At 43.2% G+C, this 21632-nt stretch overlaps 2 protein-coding genes across 2 annotated transcripts in view; both read left to right on the top strand.

The window, feature by feature from the left end:
* Positions 1-12121, top strand: part of ASCC1 (activating signal cointegrator 1 complex subunit 1) — a 47059-nt gene extending 34938 nt beyond the window's left edge. The window contains 1 exon segment of the mRNA XM_073353610.1: positions 11103-12121. Coding sequence (XP_073209711.1) covers positions 11103-11219 — 117 coding nt within the window. The 3' untranslated portion in view covers positions 11220-12121.
* A 3878-nt stretch (positions 12122-15999) lies between these two features.
* The window catches only part of SPOCK2 (SPARC (osteonectin), cwcv and kazal like domains proteoglycan 2), a 65149-nt gene continuing 59516 nt past the window's right edge, over positions 16000-21632 (top strand). The window contains exon 1 of the mRNA XM_073353609.1: positions 16000-16491. Within this exon, the coding sequence (XP_073209710.1) occupies positions 16312-16491 (180 nt within the window). The 5' untranslated portion in view covers positions 16000-16311. The remainder of the gene's footprint in view (positions 16492-21632) is intronic.

The raw sequence follows: 21632 nt of genomic DNA, 5'->3' as shown, positions 1-21632 counted from the left end.
TTCTCCTTGCCCATTTCCTCCTTGTTACTCCAGTGGACGTCCCATCTTCTAGTTTCCCTGAAATCACTATTCTGCCATAGACAGCAATCACCAACTTCACCTCTTTGGTTCAGAAGATGGTTTTCACCAGTAACTGTCAAGAGTTGAATTAAAATGGTTCCTTTATAGAATACAGAGACATAGTGTTGAAGTACATGAGAAAGAACAAGTGGATTAGGGAAGGGAGGTGGTTTATCCAAAAAGCAGCTGGGTCCATTTGTATTATAATTTCCTGAGTGTGTATGAATTAACTCAGTGGTTCCTAAGCTGTACTCTGGACCACTCATGGTCTGAGTAGAGCTGGCTTGATCATATGCTGGTGGCAGCTACTCCTTGTTTCCAGTTGCTTCTACGGGCATCCAGCCTCTTCATTGCAAAAATAAACATAAACAATTATGGAAGCTGCTGGAAATTAGTCAGCCTAGCTGCATATAAGCATTTGCTGTAGTATGTACTGCATGGGGCCACAAGGATGTTGCACAGTTCTTGATTAGGAGGAGAGGTGGGCTGCAGGTGACCTCTGTTGGTCATAGGTGGGACACGCTTTGGAAATTAATAAGTTAATTCAGGAGTTGTGAAACTTTTTCCAAAGACATGTTCAACCCTGTATCCACCAGTTTTTTGTATAGTAGACTTTAGAAAGTTAGCAACCTGTAAATGTGCAAAAGTTTGGTGTTTTCCAAAATAACTAGTAATTCAGTTAATTCTGATACATACTTGTATTTATTTGTTGGTTTGCAAAGTTCTTTTCACCATAGCAGCTAGGCCTTATTTATAAAGCTGAAGTGCATTTATTTTATAAACTGAGGGAGAAGAGAGAGAACTGGAAGCTAAAACAAATATCTTGCATTGTTCCCTTAACACTACAAGATTTGTGCTGTGAAGGAGAGTGAATTCCCAAGGGAAAGGCCTCCACTGAGAGAGCCTGTCAGCTAGCCCCAAAAAGTCTTGCCTTAAGAAACAACAGCAAGCACCTACCAGATTAATTGAACTGTCATGATGGAGTATGTCTTCCTGACTACCTTCCCATTGCCCTTAGCTTATGTATCACATGCTCATTGTTGATGTAGTCATCCCACAATTTCACAATGAACTGTGATTTCATAGAACAGCAGTTGAGGAGAAGGAACCATCTGTTATATTTCCAACCAACCTGTGAATTTTTCACATCTACCAGATACCAAAACATAACTGGGAGATAAATAGAGCCTGAAGTAGGTTTTTGTTTTGTTTTTTTAAAAAAAGTAAATGGTAAGAAGAAGGTCCTAAATTGCTGTCAGTAATCTTTGGCCTCCCTGTGAACCAGACTGTCCTCAGCTGTTCTAGTAATGGTTGTGGTGGAAGCAGCAAAAGAGTTGTTTACAGGCCTCCAGTTCTGGAGATGGTTCTGTGCTGACTGCTTTAAGCTATATCAGCCCCTGTAACAGCCCTAAATCCCCTGCATGCAAGCTGGGGATCACTGAAGTCCTGGAGTACTACAACCACATCCTCCTCAAGCTGGGGCGGGAAGGGAGGTGGCATTAATTTAAGTGTTAGGTGGCAGATCCTCTGCATAGCTTTGAAAAAAATCTCAATCTTAAAGCTGTATTTAGACACCTAAATAAATGGCTTGTTTTTCAAAAGTGCAGAGCATGCCGCAGGTCCCGTAGACTTCAGCGGGTGCTGTTGGTGCTGAACGTTTTCGAAAACTCATTCGTTCATGTATCTAAACATTGGCTTTGCGCCTGCATTGAAAATGTTGGCTACTATATTATCTGTACCTACAGTGTGTTTATGTATTTTGGGATTGTTGCATGAAATTTGTGCAAAACACCCAATGTTATATAGTTCGTTCTTATTTTATAGCAAATATTTATTTTTGTTTTTGTATTTGCTTTACTTTGATTCAATAAAAGAAAACTTTAAAAAAAATCACATGCAGTCCACAAATTCAACCCCCCCCCCTTCATAATAAGTAATGATAACTTTCCAGTAAGAACTGATTACATGTTTAGTGCTTTAAAAGCCAAAGCATAGCTGACTTAAGAGGTTGATTTTAATTTTGTTTCCTTATTTAAGAAAATATATAAGTAGTTTTGTTTTGCATTGTGGTTTACACTGAGACTTTTTTAAAAACTCAATTGTAATAATTTCATGTTTATTTGCTTTGTTGCAAAACCAGTTAACAGAATTGAGAGAAAAATGAATGATGAATTTTTGGTAAATTATGGTATTTGTATTTTGCATTGTATATTAATTGAGAAAATCGAGAATGGATCATTTGAATTTTTATGATGCTAGACCAGTGGTTCTCAAACTTTTGTGCTGGTGACCCCTTTCACATAGCAAGCCTCTGAGTGTGATTTTCCCCCCCCCCCAATAAATTAAAACCACTTTTTAATATATTTAACACCATTATAAATGCTGGAGGCAAAACAGGGTTTGGGGTGGAGGCTGACAGCTCATGACCCCCCATATATATATATATATAACCTCGCGACACCCTGAGGAGTACTGACCCCCAGTTTGAGAACCCCTGTCCTAGACATTCTACCACAGAGAAGTCCATATTGCTTCATTGTATCTGTGATAAAATATGTACAGGCATATCTTCTACAGCCCCTTCAGAAATCTAGGATGCAAGAAATAACATTTAAGGGTTGTTCATCACCTTATCAAGAGCATAAGGGTTACACTGCACGTCAGTGGGGCAGAGAGAGTGGGGTACAGCCAGATATGTGTGCTTGCAGAACAAAACCAATGATCCAGATATCTATCTGACATGTTCTTTGTCTTTCTGATTTTGAATCCCTGGTGTGGGGTGTGTGCTTGTGACGGTAAAATGCTTCCCTCTTTTCCACTCCCAGTAATTTTTTTTCTGTGCTTGCTGTGGAACTCCTCTGAAGCACATCTTAATCATAAAACACCTGTGCAATAATTAAATGTTTTGTTCATCATCTGGCTGGAATGCCTTAAGCCATTAAAAGGGAGCAGCTTTCGAGTTTTGACAGAAGGTGGTGTGCATTATAAGGAGCTGCCTCTCTGGATCAGCACCTGTCTGCCTCCTCTTTCTGCAGTCCTTCTACATTATTGCTGGAAAGCTTCCAAATATCATTAAACCTCTGTCAGATAATCATGGGGGTAACAGAGCCCGGAGTGAATAATAACCAGAGTAAAATCATTTTTGGCTCTGAAATGCTTCAGAAAACATATTTTGAATGTGAAAATAGAAAGCTGTTAATTGAACAAACTTCCGAGAATTTGACATGTTGCCAGGTTGTATGTTTGGTTGCAAGTTTGTATCTTCCATGTGCTAATAGAGAATTTTTAACTTCTAGAGCAGGAGTGGCCAAACTTACTGACCCTCCGAGCTGTGTACAATAATCTTGAGAAGTTCAAGAGCCTTGAGACATTCACAACCTGCCCTGCGGAGAGCAGTGCTACTGGGGCATGGGGCTAAAGCTCTTTGACAATGCCCTTCCCCTGCTCCGCTCCCTGCAGGGAAGAATCCCCTACCCCCACCCCCCCGCCACAGGGCAGAAGCCCCAAACTCTGGCCCCCCCTCCCCCAGTCTGGTAGGTGGAGAGTGGAGGGGTACATAGTGGGCTCAGCAAGCTGCACTTAACTGTAAAAGAGCCACATGCGGCTCACGAGCCAGAGTTTGGCCACACCTATTCTAGAGGTGTTGAAATTTAGTTTTGGTCACAGATGAAATGAATTTGGCTTTCTCTCAGCATAGTCTTTAAGGGGCATTTGCCCAAAATTAATTACTATTGGCAAATTCTTCTCTAGACAAACCTTTGCTAGGAACAGCAGGGGCACAACACAGAAGTAAGAAGCATTGGCAAATCTGTTTTGGGTGTTCCAAGTGGAAAAGGTGAGGCAAATTAGGATTGAGGTGCATTAGACAGCTCAATGAGGGCCCAGAACTGGAATAGCAGGGTGTTTACATAAAACACTTGAGGTTCACTAGCAGAGCTGTGTGGGGACAGATGGCAAAGTAGAAGCCAGGTGCTTTGCAAAGGTGTACTGCATTTAGAGCTGTCTGATGCACACATTCATGAACTCTAAAATTGACCTCCACTTTTATAAATCATTTTTGTCCGGAGTGATTTTGCCATCAGTCACTTTGATCTACTTGTCCTTCCGCTCTTTCTTGGTACCAGTATCAGTTGTGTCAAGGGGAAGAATGTATCCTTACTACCTTTGCGGAATTTTATCCTTTGGTTGGTGGGGAGACATACCGAGTTAAGTGTCCTATCCTCTCTAGTCTATATTGGTATCAGACTTTTGGTTTAGCCAAATTCTTCAGAGTGATGAATGATGATACTTTGCTCTTCTTTAGCATATTCCAGCACAAGCTATAAAAATACTATACAAACATTAATTAAATTATACAGTACTCCTGTGAGACAGACAAGTAGCATTTGGCAGACTGATGGTCTGAAGTATGGAGAGACCCCGATTTGCCCAAAGACCCCCAGAAAGTGCCTTCTGATCGCTCTACTTCAATTAACTTGCGGAGCATCCTTTTTCTTCTAGGAAACCATCCATCCTTGTGTGTAGACCTCTGTCCTGGAGTGGACTTTGAAACAGCTGTGGGTGGATTAAAAATTAATGAATAGGTTGCTTTATGCTGTTATCTCAGATTTTAGAGGGGTTGTATTCATTTTAAGAGATGCCACTGGATCTTCTCTGCAATTTAGTGGGCTGGATAATGTTTCTTTTCTTTTTTTTTTTTTTTTTTTTTTTTTTTTTTTAGGGAAGTGCCTCCCTAACCTACTGCTATTTTTCAGAGATAGGAGAGATTTTATTTCATCTAAGTTTAGATTTTTCTAGTTTTAAAGGCCACTATCACTGGGCTCCTGTACCTCACTTACCTGGCACTGCTTGAGGTGTCCCCAGAGAGAGGTATGGTGAGTATACAGTTCCGAACACAATTTCTGTTCTCCCAGCTTCTCTGAAAATTGATATGGGACCGAACCTTTTGCACTGACCAGCCAGATGCTTTGGTGAAATCTGGGGTTGCTAACAACCTCTTCCCCTAACACACACACAACCAACCCCCAAAGCTCTTGAGGATGGTGAACTTCCGCCACAGAATTCTGCTTGGCTAGTTGTGTGTGTTTATAATCAGGCAAGCAGATTACCATGCAGGTGAATGTCTGTCTATTCTGCTGCTTGCCAGCATCACACCTGTTAGTACCTTGGATCTTGTCTTTTTAATTCTATTTTGGTTTTCAATGATTCTTTCATATACTCGAATGCAGTTTCTGATCAGGACCAGCCAAGTAGCAGATGTGGTTGGGGAAGTTGGTGGCTGCTGTCACAGTATGCAAAGCAGCTGACCCTTTCTGTCTGTAAACCCTCCTTTTGAGCTTGAATTTGATATCCTAGCATAAGCAGTCTCTGCACATCTCTGTTACCTGACATTTCTGTCCACTGATTCCCAGCACTGTGCCTTATGTGTGCAAAGTGCTGGTTTGCTAACTGCATGCTGCATTTCAGAATTTCATTTTTGAAAGAGTTGCACACCAGCAGGGATAGAGCAAAGTCATCCTAGTACACTGCATACATGTATTTCACTAAGCAATCTTAACAAATGTGCAGCACCTGCATACTGGAGAGAAAAGAGATTGCTGTATTATCCTCCCATCTACCAGGTAGGCATTTGATTTATTATTTTTTTATATGTACTGGCCACTACCCCTTACTCCTCTGCTTCCCAAAAGAGAGAGTTCATATTTTTGGTACTTGCTTCAGGTTGAAACACTTGAGCCTATCATATCCATGAAAAAGGAAGCTATTTTTTTAGGGTAATCGGTCACAGGCTAGTGACCTAATATGCCTCCGCTATGCTGCAGTGCTGATTCACCAGGGACAGTTTTGTACGGTTAATCTACAATAGCCCTACCCTAAGGCAGTACTGATGTGGCTGGAGTTTGCAGCAGACTGATCTCCCTGCAGACTATGATGTGTGTGCATTTTATCCAGTGATAATGCAGCTCTTTGATGGTAGTTTTTAATTGCAAGGCATTGCAGTGAGTTGTTCGTTTGGCATTTTGAGTATTGAGACTCTCAGGAGAACTACTTGGACACTCTGATTTTGGTCATGCCACTTGAGGCAAAGCAAAGCTTTCAGATTTATCGGTAATCCTGACAATAGCAGCAAAATCCAGGCTAAGCAGCTGAAAGTGCAATCTTAAAAGATTACATGAAGGAAGTTTTTAAATACCATTGCTTCCTTTCCTCCTCTTGCCTTTTGTCCGCCTTTTGTCCTTCTGCCGCCCATTGCCTCTTCAGACAAATCCATTAATATTTCTCATATTTGTTGCACCTGTGGTAGATGATTTGCCAGCACAAACTGATGCTTTTATTCCCTCTCTGAATAAATGGAGCTGAAGTGCTTTGCTGCTGTCTTTGTGGCTTTGCTCTGTGATTTACCACTGCTGTTCCAAGGCTTGAAAACAGAGGTACCAACTTATTCTGGGAAGGTTGTTTAGAGAGGAAACCACAGGACATAAGTAGTATGGTGATGAGTGCTTTACAAATGCGTAAGATAAGGCACTGAAAAGTAATGTGGGCACAGTTATATTTCATCTTGAAATGTTACTCGTTTGATTGTATTTTTGCAATAAGTAATTGTGTGTTTTTAAAAATGCAGAAAAAAATTCACCTATTTTTGATGGCCTGCTTCAACTTACAGCCTCTTTAAAAAGGATACTCTTGAGGTTTGGACTGAAGTTTGTCGTAACATTTTTGCTTACATTTGCAGTGTTTAATTGTGTGTGGGGGGGGTTACCAAAACAAATACTTCAGTGTTCCATCCTTGTTTATAAAATGACTGCCAGCACTCCTGGGGCACCCTGCAGTGTAATCTGTGCATAGTAGCGGGGAATGAACCTCTGGACAGGAATAGTTTATTTTTAAACTTCCAACAGGAGCGTCTAACAGTGGTTGCCAACCAGTCGATTGCAATCTCCGGCAGCAGTGCAGTGTGGATAGACAGGTGGCAATGCTACTCAGGATTAGTATTTGTGGACTCTAATGGCTTCTGTCATTGGGACCTTGAGGGAGTGAGGAAGTGTCAGTAAAAGTGTAGAAGTCTTGAAATAAAGCAGGAAAAATGGCTATGGTTGTCCTTGCAGCATGTTTACTTTGAGAATGTACAGCTTTATTACTAAGGCTGTCTACACTAACACTTTTGTCGGTATAACTTAAGTTGCTCATGGGTGTGAAAAAAACACCCCCTTGAGCGACATAAGTTTCACTGACAGAAGCACCAGTGTGGACAGCACTATGCTGGTGGGAGACGCTCTCCAGCCAACAGAGCTACCACCGCTTGTTGAGAGTGGTTTAATTATGTTGATGGAGAGCTCTCTCCTTACAGCATAAAGCAGCTGCACAGGAGATCTTACAGTGGTGCAGTTGCATCAGTACAGCTGTGTCACTGAAAGGTCTCTAGTGTAGACATGGCCTAAAACTCAGGAGTTTCAGCAGTGTTATCCCTGGGGAAAACACACCCACCACACACCTGTCTCTTCTTAAAAAAAAAAAAAAAAAAAAAAAGCCAAGGGAGAAGCTCTTCACCTCTTACATCGTATGAATGGAAAGCCTCTGATCTTACTGACAAGATGTCTGATGTTACTCAAGAAATTTTTTTAATTAATGCTGCCACTTATTATTCTGAGACTTAGAAACAAAACCAAACTGCTATATTGAAAGATTGCAGAAGTAATTATTTTGAAAGGATTGCTATTATAAACTGTTTTGTGTATGGATTTGATTTCAGTGAATTGCTGTTGGGACTGGACCGCCCCAACATGTAACTTTATTATTTATTTGCAAAGTTCATGGAATTCTGAGTATATTATTTTTCCCACAAATATACAGCATGTCTGGATTCACAAGAACCTTACAGCAATCTCTGTTGTGTAAGCAATGATAGGGCGATCATTTTTGTTGTGGAAGCAGATTTGTGTTCCCTTTTTCCAAGGAAGAGGGTTATAAGGACCAGTAGGAGGGGAATAAACTGTATGAACATCTTGACAGTTGAGAGTTTTAAAGTTTTCTTATGGTTGGTAGATTTCAGGTCAGTTGACACTGAGCCTGGTCTGGAGATGTAATGAAAATTATTCTTCAGAGCAATCAAAGCAAAAAAAAAAGAGAGAGAGAAAATCATTTTACCTTCACTAATGCTTGTCTGAGACACTGTGGTCCTCTGTGCTCTAATGTGAACTTCAGAAGCTTCTGGGAACGTACTTAGTTTCTAAGGTGCCAAAAGATTAACAAATTTATTTGAGCATAAGCTTTCGTGAGCTACAGCTCAAGCAAATTTGTTAGTCTCTAAGGTGCCACAAGTACTCCTTTTCTTTTTGCGGATACAGACTAACACGGCTGCTACTCTGATACTTAATCTTTATAATTGTATAGAATGGGGTTTGGGCTTTCTTAGTCATTTCTCATCTTTCATGCCTCCTACTGTTTAGATACTTTATTAAAATATCTCATTTTAAATGGGGTGTGTGCTCCGTTAGAGCTACAGCTGCATTTCAATTACATTCCTGCTAGCTGAGCTATATCCACCCAGTCCTCAAAACTCCATACAGCACAAGAGGAGGAGATGACAAAAATTATGAATAGGAAAAGCGTTTCTCCTCAACTCGAGTAATAGACCTCAGCAGATTCTTCCACTGAGGTGGATAAATAGGTGAAAGAACTGAAATTGAGCTTGCCCAAGGATCTAGACAGGAAGAGTACTTAGCACTTGGGAAATTTGGGTTTTGGGAGTGACCTCTCATTCCAGTTCTCAGGGGGGCTAGAAGCATCGCAGGAGTGATCCTCCTAGATAATGGAGGAAACTTGACTAATGCACTGCTTGGAAAAGCAGCTCTCTTCCATGCAAATGGATTGGGCAGTGAGGGGAGGGCAGAACTCATTAGAAAAAAAGAGTACCTAGGTATGAAGAAATGGGTGACAATCCTAAAGTCCATCTCCTTATACTGACTTGAATTTCTGCCTTAGTTAGAAGCAAAATCTGCCCCCTTCCTTACTCATGTTTACAAGAATGCAGTGACCAGTACTGTGGGAGAGCCTCCTGCCAGGAAATAAATCTGAGAGATCCCCATCAGCAGGGCAACTGGTTTCTGTCAATGCCAAGTGCATTCTTGTAATTACCTTTTGGTGACTTACAACCAGTTTCTCTAACCCAATAGGATTATGAATGATGAATTTGGTAATTCCACCACTAAATCCCTGTTAGAAGTAAATTGGCAGTGGGTTCTAATTAGATGTATACTAGATTCTAAAAGAAGAGAACAGAATTAATAAATGGAGGTAAAATGTTTTAACAGTTACTAATTTAAAAGAATAGGTCATGGGCAAATGTTATGAAGATCACCATGAACTGGCTGATTGGTAATGGGGGACACAGCCTTTGTCATGTTGGTCACTGTTTTGAATCTATCCCATGCTGGTAGTGAGAGTAAGCAAAAAGTTACTATGTAATAGTTTGGTGACTATGAATAAATTGCTAGTCTTAGTCCAGTTCCTAGTGGACGAGTGTCCAGACAAACTGGTATTTTCATACAGAGGTGCAGAGAGATGTATTAGCCATGATGACTCAACTGTCTTCTACTGCTGGAGCTGATGCATCCAGGCCACAGCTCGAGCACTCTGCTGGTGCAGCATTGGGGGGGAGCTTTCACTAGTTCTCCTGTGGATAAATAGGGAATTTCCATCTCCAAAGCTAGTAATCGAGCAGCTTTCACTAGAGCTAAATTCACTTTAAAATAAAATCAAGACTTGTCTCATGAGCATTTCCAGTAGTGTTTTTTGTTTTTTACAGAAAGGGGTATTTGCAATGTCAGACCAATTTGTCAAAGCCAGTAATAGAAGTAAATTGTATAAATCAGTGCTGGGGAGACCTGCATGCATTTTGGAAAGGGGAAAGTGCATCCTCGTAGATGCACTAGATCTTGGGTTTAAGATGATTACATATGGAAAAATCAATGCATCATTGGCCCTAGAAGGGCAGGCTTTAATGAACAGAGTGTTTCCTAGCCATTAATGTCTGCATGTTCCATAATGGCAGGAAGAGCTGTGTGGCTGTCTTGAGGCAGTGTTTACAGGGACAGATAAAATTCAATAGGGGACAGACGGAATGAGGGTTTGTAAGTTCCCCCGGGGTAGGGAGACCATACCATTCAGGCCCTTGATGACCCTCAGCATTGGAACATTAAAATGAGTTTGAAAGTAGGATTTTTATTGGAAAGCTTTCCTAAGGCATCACTGGTATTTTAAGGTAGAGTAATTTCCTACATCTTAATGGAATGGGAAAAGCACTTTATACTTCAACATGATGCATTTCCAAGCAGTATTGCTTGAACTTTCCAATAATTAATTCTGATGTCACTTTTGTGCGTGACTCATAAATGGCATTAATTACTGGAGTGGCTCCCTCATGAACTGTGTTGGCTTTTTTTCCCCTTTGCTCTTGAAAGTCTTTGAATAAAGAGGGACTCAGTGATTTGGGGTTTAATGTTAGGATAAAGAGCCTTCCACCTTGTGTACAAATCTGAATTTGGACCAGACTGGCCACAAACATTGCCTTCTGAGGACTGTTTGACTCATGTGAATGATCTAGTCTCAATCCAGTTTCCTATGGACATTGCAAAACCAATTGTAGTTATCCCAGACTGGCCCCCTTGTTGGTGATCTCCACTAAGGATTGGAATAGGCCTGGAGGCTGAATTAATTTCTCCTATCTAATGGTGTGGTCCCTCTAGTTCATGGCTGAGACAAATGATGAGGTCGGGTGGTGAAAACTTGCTACTAAACTGTTTGTACTACAGGAATTCAGTTTCCTAAACTTTATCTGGCATCCTCAACAAAGGCTAATCTCACTTTCTATTAAAAAAAAACACACTCTTCTGAAGAATCATTCTAAATGCAAAACAAATACAGAAGTAGAGCTAAATGTCAGAAGAGACTTTCCAAGGTTGATTTTTACAGGCAGGTCTGAAAACATGCCTCAGTTTGTTCTGTTTGGACATTCCTTATGGGTTCTAACTCCTCTCTTTCAGATCTTTGAGAACTTCTACTTTGGAGAACTGCAGCTGAATTCAGTCCATCTTTCTCAGAGGTTCTCCACAGACAGCTCGGGTTACTACGCTACATCTGGGCAGCTCACTTTCTCCTGAAATAAAAACTCAGCTGCTCCAACAGATCTGCTGTGCCCCCAGAATTGCAGAATTGTAAAGGGGTTACATTAATTTTGGAGCCTCAAATATGAACAGAGATCTCTTCTAAGGATTCTACAAAGACTGGGATGCCATGTTATGTCTTCAAAGAACCATGCACAATCCGCGACATTGCATTTTCTTGGTGGAACTCTCTTGCAGTCCTTCCTACAAATATCCCATCTCCCCATCCTCTCAAAAAGCTCTGGTCTCATACCTCCACCTCACACAGCTTTTTCATTTCCCTTAACACTTCTAGTTTACAGGTTTCTTCCGCTTGGAAGCTAGCTGGCATCTTTAGGATAAAGGGTCATTGTCAGCTAACCTTTTATATGCAGTTTTCTCATTTTTATCAGATGTTTAGTGCCATCTTACAAGTTTACAGAAATAACATGCATTTCTCTTCAGTTTTTTTTCCCTCTAGCAAATATTTGTCTATCCCAGTCTCCCTCTTCAGCCTTCTTTGTAATGGAGCAGAAGACATGTCTTCGTTTTGTTTACTTCACTAGTTCAAAGCCCAGTGAAGTCAGTGGAAAGACTCGTATTGAAATCAGTGGTCTTTGGATCAGGCCTTATATGAACAGGAATGTTGCATGTTCCTGTTTACATTTGTCACTAAACTGCTTGTTGTAGACTCGCAGAGGGTGCACACCCGGCTTTCTGGGTGTCGCACCAAATCTTGAGAATTTTGTTTTTAAATGAGCAACTGTAACTCTCAAAATAAATGTTTAAAATCCAGAAGAGTTTCCCCAGACTGTAAGATAACAATGTTAAGGCAAGTCATTACTTGAGGCCCAAACAGTTTGACAGTGTTTCTGTAACATTTGTGATGTTAATAACCAAATAAATTCCTTTCAAAAACAGTGTTTAACTCCTGTTGCATTAATAAAGCTATCATAAATTATTTTTTGTAAACTTTTTGCACTTGTATTAATAAACCATTTGCAATAAACGCAGTGAGAACTGTTTTAAGCAGTCATTCCTCAGACTGTCAAAAATCTGTTTATTGTAAATGATTTTCTGATAAAGGAGCAAAATTATTACAGTTGGCGATACTTTGAGACAATATCTTAAGACAATTTGCTTAAACAATGCTGCTCTGTTGTAAAGGTTTTATTTCATGTTAGCTGGGGATCATCTTTCCGAATTCAGTAATAGTGGCAACATAGTCCTCCCCCCCAGCCCCCCCACCCCCAGGAAAGTTTAAAAATGGATGATCCTGGTTTCTTCATTTTGTATCCAAAACATTCCTTTTGCTCAGAAAATCAGTTTTAATATTCACGCATTAGTCTGAAGCTATCCTGTACTCTATTTTAATAGGCTATTTCCCTCCAGCTCTCTTCCCATGCTGCCCAATGCCATTGCACACTTATTCTCTGGTGGGAAGAGCCTTTTCGAAAACCACCCTTAATGCTGCTTAGCAATGCTGCTTACACACATTTGGGACCTGTAAGATGCTGAGAGCTCTCCACTCCTGTTGGTTTCAGCTTTCAGCACCTCTCAAGAAATAGATCTCAGGATCAGGCTGTTAGTCTTCCACCCAAAAGTACAGACTAGATTTTCTTTTTGCGGTAGAAAGATGTACATATAAAAGCTTCTTAGCATGTTTTATTTTTTAACATCTGTAACCAAGAAGCATTGTAACCAAGAAGCTGTTTATGCACTTAGCAATACACATCAAACTAAATATTCAAGCTCTAAAGGACACTGAGTACTATTTTTATTCCTCTTTATATGCAATTCCCTCTTAGAAGCTTAACTATAAAATTTTCTTTCCAACTAGTTTTGCCCTTTAATATTTTTTTTCTTGCTGTTTTTCCTTATTGAGATCATCATTAATTACTCCTGAGGGCATTCTGTGCCAAAAAAATTAAATTCTGAGCACAGTATTTTAAAATTATGCAAGTTTTATTTGTCAATAAATAAATGCAGAGGCTCCAGCATGGCAGTGGGGAGCACAGGCCACTGGCTGTACGAAGGTGAGAGAACCCTTCAGCCTCCCACTCCCCACCCATGGGACATGGATTCAGTGGTGAGGCTGCACCCAACTCTGACATAGCACAAGGCCTGGGCCTGCCCTAGAAATACCAGGTGCCAGGCACACCAGGTGCAGGGCAGGTAGGCTCAACCAGGCAGGATCCAAGTATGGAGGGGCTTATTGTGGGGGGATCCAGGTGTGGGACAATCTGGGTGCAGGCAGCTCAGTGGGGGGGGGTTTGGTGTGGGGGGATCTGAATGCACAGAGGCTCATTGTGGGGAGTTCCAGGTACAGGGGCAATGGGACTCTGCGGGGGCTTCCAAGTGACTGGTTGGGGCTCAGTGGAGGGGTCTGGGTGTGAGGGTGCCAGCAGAGGAGTCTGGGTACTCGGGGAGTGGGGCTTGGTGGGGTGGGGGTCTGGGTGCCACTTGTTGAGGGTCGCTGGGATGGGGGGTCTGGATGTGGGGGCTCAGGATGGTTCAGGGGTATGGGGCTCATTTGGGTGGGGTTTTAAGTGCAGGAAGCTCAGTGGTGGGGGTCTGGGTGCAGGGGGCTCCAGATGCAGGAGTTGAGGTTCAGTGGGGTGGGGTTTGAGTATGGAGGGCTAAAGGGGTTCTGCGTGAGGCTTGGTGGGGGAGTCTGGGTATGGGAAGTCTGGATACATGGGAGTTGGGCGGATGGGGGAGCAGCTCTCTATACAGGGACCCCTCCCCCCACAGTTGAGGAGTGATGCGGCCAGGAAGCAGGGGAGGATGGTGAGCTTCCTGCAGCTGGGGGAGGTTTGGGGGGTGGGTCTGACACAGCCCCAGACACCCCTTGCAGGGGAACAGGAAATCCCATTCTCTCCTGCCTCCAACCCAGCCAGGACTAGCAGCTGATCCCGGCTCAGGGTAGGAGCCACTGGCTGGGGTGTCCCCAGCCCTGCAGTGATTTACCTCTCCTCATGATGAAGTGAGCTGTAGCTCACGAAAGCTTATGCTCCAATAAATTAGTCTCTAAGGTGCCACAAGTCCTCCTTTTCTTTTTGCAAATAAAGACTAACACAGCTGTTACTCTGAAACCTGTCATATTGAAATCAGTGGGACTAGCACATAGTAAGGTACTACTTTCCATGAGCAAGGGTGGCAGGATATGGTTCTTTGTGCACAAATACTGTATCAAGTGAGTGAGCAGAACTGTAGAAGGGCCATTAATGGCTGTGTTTGTACAGGTCCTTTAGTTCTGTTTCGGTTTACATTCAAGGGAGAGTTAAAAGAATGTTAGTCTGTTTTCCCTTCTGCAGATTGTCTTTAGTATTGTTAATTTCTAGACTGAAAGCCAAGAATTTCTTTGAAATCTGAATCTGGTCCTGTGTGATCAACATGTTTTGTGCCTCCAGAATTTTTGGCTCCTATTTGCTTTACAGTTGATGTAAACATCTATTATTCCTCTCTCTTATGGGGAAGAAAAATCAATTCCCAGCAGACATTCCAAGAGTGTAGCCCTTTAAAGGGATGCTGTCCTCTTGAAAATCACATTTGTCTGAACATGTTGTAGCTGGTATTGTGACAAATAACACCTACCATTACTATAAATGAAGTTACTAAAAACATTTTTTCTCTTTTAGCCATTGATTTCTTGGTGCATTTGACAGCACTTTCCGCAGTCCGTCAGACCCTAGTTCTACAGTGAGGTTTGGGTTGGTGAACTTCTGCAAAACCCTACTGACTTCAACGGGGCTCTGGGCTGCAGCTGGGGGTGAGGGGCTGCTGGCATAGAGCTGATTGCAGGATCTGGGCCCTACTTAGACTCCAATAGTGCCTAAGCAGGCTGAACGATTTAAGGGGGCGTTCTGCCAGAAATGGGAATTGATATAGATCAGTGGTGGTCCCTGGACTCTCCAGCTTTCCAAAGCGCACAGCACCTCCATTTAAAATGGTTAGGGGTCTGCAACTGAAAAGGGTTGAAAATCACTGATACGGATAATCAGCTTTTAAAACCCCGTTGACCGTGTCCTTTAGAAACAGCACAACCCAACTCCTCCCCTCCAGAGCTTCCTCCCCTTTCCAAAGTTTACTTTTAAAACAAATCCCCCGCAGAGCCCCACCCCGTCTAGGGCGCCCAGCCCCGCTGTTCACGTTCCTGTTCGGCAGCCACTTTGCACGTTCCAAGGACCGACCGATCGCTACATAGGAAGCGGCGAGCCTCGTTCTTCTCCTGGCCCGGGGGCAGAGAGCCAGGCTCGCCTCTTGCAGCTTCAGAGGACGGGCTCTGCCGCGGGCCCTTTGCCTACAGCATGATCCAGGCACCGCCGCGGGGGACGTGCCTGGGGCTCCGGAGCAGGAGACAGGGGCAGCGCTGCCCCCGCTGAAAACCCGCTCCATGGAAATCCGTGCAACAGCTCGGCTTGCTGCGGCCGGGCCGGCTCCGCTCCGGCGGCCCGGGGAAGGGACGCGGCCAGAGGCTGGTTTGGTGCCCGGGGTGTGCCCCCGCCGGGCTGTCAGCACCGCGCACCCGGCCCCGCAGCTCTTCCCAGGGGCCCCGCCCGGATCAGGCTCTGAGCCCGGTTCGCTGGGCTAGCGGGAGCCGCAGCCCGTCCGCGCCCCCCTGCTCCGGGCTGCAGCGGCAGCTGGAGGCGCCTCCCCAGGGTCTGTGTCGCGCCCGGCCGCTGGCCCGCTCACGGGGCTCGCGCTGCCCTGCCGCCGCCGCCGCCGCCGCCGCCCTCCCCCACGCCCAGCCCCAGCCCCAGCCCCAGCCCTGTGCGCGGGGCTCGTGACCGCGCTGCCCTGCCTTTCTCCGCTCCCGAGACTCGCGTTGAAAGCCTATCCCGTAGCTTCTGGGTGGGTTCCTGTTTAACAGGTATGATGTCAAGTGTGATGCTGATGCTACAGGGACTGAGCCGGCCTCTTTTGGCGCAGACTCCGTCATCCTAGCTGTGCTTCCAGCTCGGGGTTTCAGGGGAGGGCATCTCATAATCCGGTCACATTCCATCGAGGAGCCGCCGTCCAGCTCTCCCTAGACCGGGAGACCAGAGGGGGCAGGAGACAAATAATCGCTTTGCGAGAGGTGGAGGGGAAAAAAAGACCGAGATCAGAGATGAGAGCCCCAGGCTGCTGTCTGGTGCCGCTGTTGCTGTTGGCTGTCGCCTTGGCGGAAGGGGACAGCAAAGGGGGGAAAGACGGAGACCATCCAGGCAATTTTATGGAGGACGAGCAATGGCTGTCTTCCATTTCGCAGTACAGCGGCAAGATCAAACACTGGAACCGCTTTCGAGACGTGAGTCTACAGCCTAAAACTAGCCTAAAACCGTGCAGCCTGGGGTTCCGCCCTAGAGGAGGGGAGGGGAGGCGAGGCCGTTGAAAACCGAAAAAGGGGGTGCTGCAGGGAAACCTGTGCGAAAGAGCTGCTGCTGAGAGCACTGCAATCTCTACTCTCAATGGATCTGTAAAATACATGGGGCTTCCCTAGTTGTTGTTATGGGGGGGGGCGGGGAAAGAGGGGGAAGAGATCTAAATACAACAGGGCAGGCTTCGAAAACCCAGGGAGCTGAGCAAGTACTAAGCGCAATTTGCCTGTGGAAAAATTTAAATGATTTCATTTGCAAACCTGTTTAATTTTGTATTAGCTAGAAACCAGCAGGCATCGGGGAGATGGAAGCCGGAGCAGTGCGTGCACAAGCTAGGCAGTAGCAGCACCTGATTGCATTAGATTGCACGGGGGTAGGGCGAGCTGGGATGAACGTGGTAACTCCCTTTGCAAACGTTGGCCTTTCATTAGAGGGAAGGGGAGGCATTTGTTGCACGGAGCAGCTTTGCAGCGAGGGCAGCTCGCTGCATCGTTTGGTGAAAACAAAGCCGTTCCCAAGTGCTCTAATGAGTTTGCAACGGTGCGTTTGGCAAGGTTATACGTGGCTCCTGTTGGCTGTTGTTAATAAGCACCTTCACGGTGCCTAGACCTGTGCGTTAAGATGAGCTGAGCAAGTGTGAATGTGTGAGGTGGAAAATACTGCAGACAAACGGTGGCGTTTTTATTGACATGTGTCCCCCTGCTCAATTACTGCCTCTCCATAATTACACCCGAGCTGTCTGATCCTAGCGGCTCCACATTCTGCTGCTTCCTTCTCATTATATTATTGGATCCACAGTAATGGTTTCCGGATGGCGGGATCCGACAGCAAAATGACAGACAAAATAATTAAAAAAGCAAGAGCAGAGAGAGAGAGAGAAGTAGGAGGGAGGCGAATGGAAATAATTATGCGTGCAAAGAAAGAAGCAAAACCCAGGTGTCAAAACAAAACCAAACATGGGAAATTGCTTTTTCTCTCCTGCTGTTTTTCTTCAAATAAAAGGTGTATAAAACGTGCTAAGCGATCGATTGAGGTAGGAGGGGAAATAATAGCTTGGACTACCTCGCATGCATTTTTCATTTTTAGGAGGACAGGTGTAGATTTCTCTGCAGGGTGGAGGATGCAGGGAACTGAAAACCTGATCACAGACATAAAACTGTGTTCGAAGCAAGTTTCCAGAGGAGACAGCATAGGGAAATGCTTGGAAGGGAAATGCATTAGACTTCAATAACTCGCTGTTTTAGGGATTTGCTTAAATATACAGCTGATGCTTTCTTTATTCTACGCTGGGTGATGTATGAAACCTGGCTTGTTAAACCACTAGCTGCTCCTAAATATATTTGTCAGCACAGAGGAGGGTGTCTTTCTTTGCTTTCCTTATAAACTATTTTATTTTATCTTACTTTTTGCTAATGTTGATCAAGGTTAACTAAGAAGAAAGGATCATAACTTCTTCTCTGAGGTCTGAGCTGGATTGCAGTGTAAATGTTAATTGTTCTAAAAGTGCTTTTTGGGGTCACAAAAGAGGGAGCCCCCTGCATACCTTTGCCAGTGCTTAGTTATTAGGAGGAGGAGGCAGAATCAGGGACTTCCTTTCACTTGTGTTTATGCAGTACTCTGTTTAGGAGCACCTGTAGATCACCAGGGGAAATGCATGAGTATTTTTCAACAGAGACATGACATCTTTTTCTGTGTTTAAAAAGCTCAGAGGTTGTAAGGATGGCAGATCTTTAGCTGTGGGGGTGGGAGAAGCTATAGTTTCACTTAGTGGCTGTTACATCAGGAGGAAAAGCAATTTGATTAAGTAATACAAGTTAGAAAAGGGTTGATTTTTGCTCTCTTGGCACCTGTTTAGCTTTTTCTTTGCTCTCAAATGCCATTTTTCACATCTTCTGAAACATTTAGTATCAGAGACACTAAAGGATGGAGTTCCTCATTTCTTTCAAATTATTGACTCAGCCCAGACATACCATATTTGCAAAGGATTATGCATATTTGCAGTTTAACCTTTGAATAAATAACACATATTAGAAGTTTTGGGGTATGTGTACCTATATGCATATGCTCTCAGCTAACTGATAAGAATGGTGATTTATAGTGTTTCATATATATGATAAGAGTATATGTTTCATAAATGTAACCAGTCAAATTGGCTATTACATGTTTGACATAAAGACTGAGCCAAGTCTATATGTTAAGGTTTCCATTATGAATTTGTCTATTACGTACCATTATGTATCATTACAAAATATTGGCTCTGAAAGTCCAGTTTGTCCAAAATATAACACAATACAATCTTCTAATTAAATAAATTCTTATATGCTGAACATATTAAATAACATCTGCTATCAGTAGAATTGAACAACTAGATACAATCCTGCTTTCATTGATGGTCTTCTCAGGAAGGTTATGGGTGGACTAGAAGACTGAACAGGTCTTTTCCAGCCCTAATTTCTATGACCTTGTGGACAGAAACAGAGGGGAAATTGGCTAACCCCATGGCTAATGCTAATTGAGGTTTGATAATGACTTGATCCAGAAATAAATAGCCACAAATGTGTTTAGTAAAATTATTTTTTAGTGAAGGCAGGTGGCTCAATATCTGAATACTTTTCCTGATGGTTCTTCAAGCCCTATACTGCAAAATGTACTGTTGAGTGTAATGAATTTGGTGGTCTCAAGTCATCTCTGCAAGGCAGAAGAACACTTCAAAGAGCTGTCATACCCAGTTTATCAGAGTTTACCTCCGGCTGTGGAAGGAGAAAAACAGGTGGTCCCGCGGGTCCCAGCTGAGGTTTTTGTCAGGCTTGTGTGAGGATGCTAGCATTGCAACTAATGTAATTGAATCTTGCTAACACATTCAGTTCAGGACACTGCTAACCTAGTAACCTTCATAATTAAATGTAGTCAATAATAATAATAATAAGCTGCTGTATTTAATCCCAGACTTCAATTTTATTTTGCTACTGTCCGAGATAAGTTGGAGTTTTTACTGCCTTTTAATGATTATACTCATGCAGTAGTTACTGATTTGAGAATAACTTACTGCCTAAGGAATTCAGCTTATAGTACTCTGTAAGAGTGAAATAAATCGGGTGTAGATTATCACTGAAATGAACATTGTGGATCTCCTTTTAAATGCCAGTGGATGTTCATGTTTAAAACCAATATATGGTATGGGATACTTGTCCATTTCTGCTCAAGACTAGAGCAGAGGAGTGTGTTACAAGTCAGGATTGGGGTGCTTTGACAGAGCTATGTGAAGACCTGGGACTGGAATAGCCAGGGGCCTGGCAAATTAGGATTCTAGTGAATTGGCAGAGTTATGTGGGTGAAGCTCTCTCACACATCTCACATGCTATGTCCGATAAAGGTATCGGCCCCTCACTTTCATAATCACCAAATTAGAAATTTTGTGGGTACAAGAAGTAACTAGCTAGTTATATGTGATTCTGTCTGCTGATGAATACTGCTCTGTATCTCTTATTGAAGGCTTGTAGATTTACTGGGTCTCCCATTTTAGTGGGTTTATGTTGACAGGCTGCTATTCTTGATGCATTTAATGCTTAAGAAAATGAGGAACTAATAGCCCTGGCCAGACCTTAAAGCTGGGCATACTGCAGATATGTGAAGGCTTCCCTCACATGGTGCAGCCAGTGCACCTCCGTTCTGATCTGCAATACTTGCTTCCCTGAGAGGCTCAGATATCCTGAAATGCTTGACAAAGAAATGTCCATTTAAGACTAGAGTGACCACCATAGTCATTTTACTTGTGACCTGTTCTGTATTTGAATCAAGGTCGCCAGAAATGCTTGACAAAGAAATGTCCATTTAAGACTAGAGTGACCACCATAGTCATTTTACTTGTGACCTGATCTGTATTTGAATCAAGGTCTCCAATGTGGTTTAACAAAGGTAAAAGATAGCAAAAGATCCCTGATGGCTGAATTAGCTGTTAAATAACAGAGATTTAGAAGAAAATTGCACTATAACTTGTGTGGATGTTTGTGGAATAATTTATGAGTTAATGGACTAGCCTTCCCCACTTGATATCTGATTCAAATCCCAGAGAGGTTACAAGTAAAAGCAGGCGGGGTGAATTATCCTAGTACCCTATGGATGTTTGTCTATATCACAAAACTACAATATAGGATGTTATAACTCATTGCAGTGGTGAGGCTGTATTCAGGAGACATACAGGACTGCAACAGCTGGGCTATTGCAGATCAGAGGTGTGCAATGGAAGCTTGAACAGTGTTTGCCCTTGCTGTGTTTGGAGCTATAAGTGCTGTTAGTCTTTCATTTAAACATGAGCACCCAAATTAATCCAGAAATGCTCCTTACCAAAAAAAGGACTCTGCGTGAGTCCTTAATTGGTAATGAAAGAGGTGCCGGGGCTCAAGCAATTTTTTAACTTTCGTAACTGATACGGCAAGTCCAGAGGTGCTGGGCTATGGACTGACAATCCTAGAGATTTCAGGGCTCAGCCTGGCAAGCCCTGGCACAAATTAAGCACTGCTCTGTGCCCATGAGAAAAGCCAGCAGAGCAGTGCATAGAGCATCCCTTTCAAGCTGCAGCTGTGTGTGTGATCATGAATATGTATGAATCAGAGCTCTAAGTGAGCTGCTGGGGGTGAGTTGTAACTCCCCGTTAAATAAACCAATTAGTTTAATAGATAAAGGGAGAGGATAAAAGGAAAGGGGTGTTTCCCTGTTAAATGCTTCCCAGTGGAGACCTGATATGAATACAGTCCAATACAGGACTGGTAAATCCCACTTGCAATAACTCGTTAACTTGTGTAAGGTTTTATATATTTACAGGATCTGGTTGACAGAAGTATAATCTATCATGTATTGTCAGAGAAAGTAGCATGTGGGAAGAGGTGCCCAATTCAATTTTATATCTTTGGGGTCCTCAGGGAAATCAGAAGGGCAGTCTGGAGTCGCTTCACAGCCCTTGATGCATTAGGGCTTGGATGCACTGAGATGAAGTCTGAGCATATCCTTAGCATCCTTTTCTTTGCAAAATATATTAATTTGTACAACAAGAGTCTGGGCAGTAGGGCCAATT

Source organism: Lepidochelys kempii, chromosome 7 (assembly GCF_965140265.1).
Source record: "Lepidochelys kempii isolate rLepKem1 chromosome 7, rLepKem1.hap2, whole genome shotgun sequence".
In the NCBI taxonomy this organism is placed as follows: Eukaryota; Metazoa; Chordata; order Testudines; family Cheloniidae; genus Lepidochelys; species Lepidochelys kempii.
The sequence above is the reverse complement of the archived record's forward strand: the minus strand, read 5'-3'. Positions and strand labels throughout refer to the sequence as shown.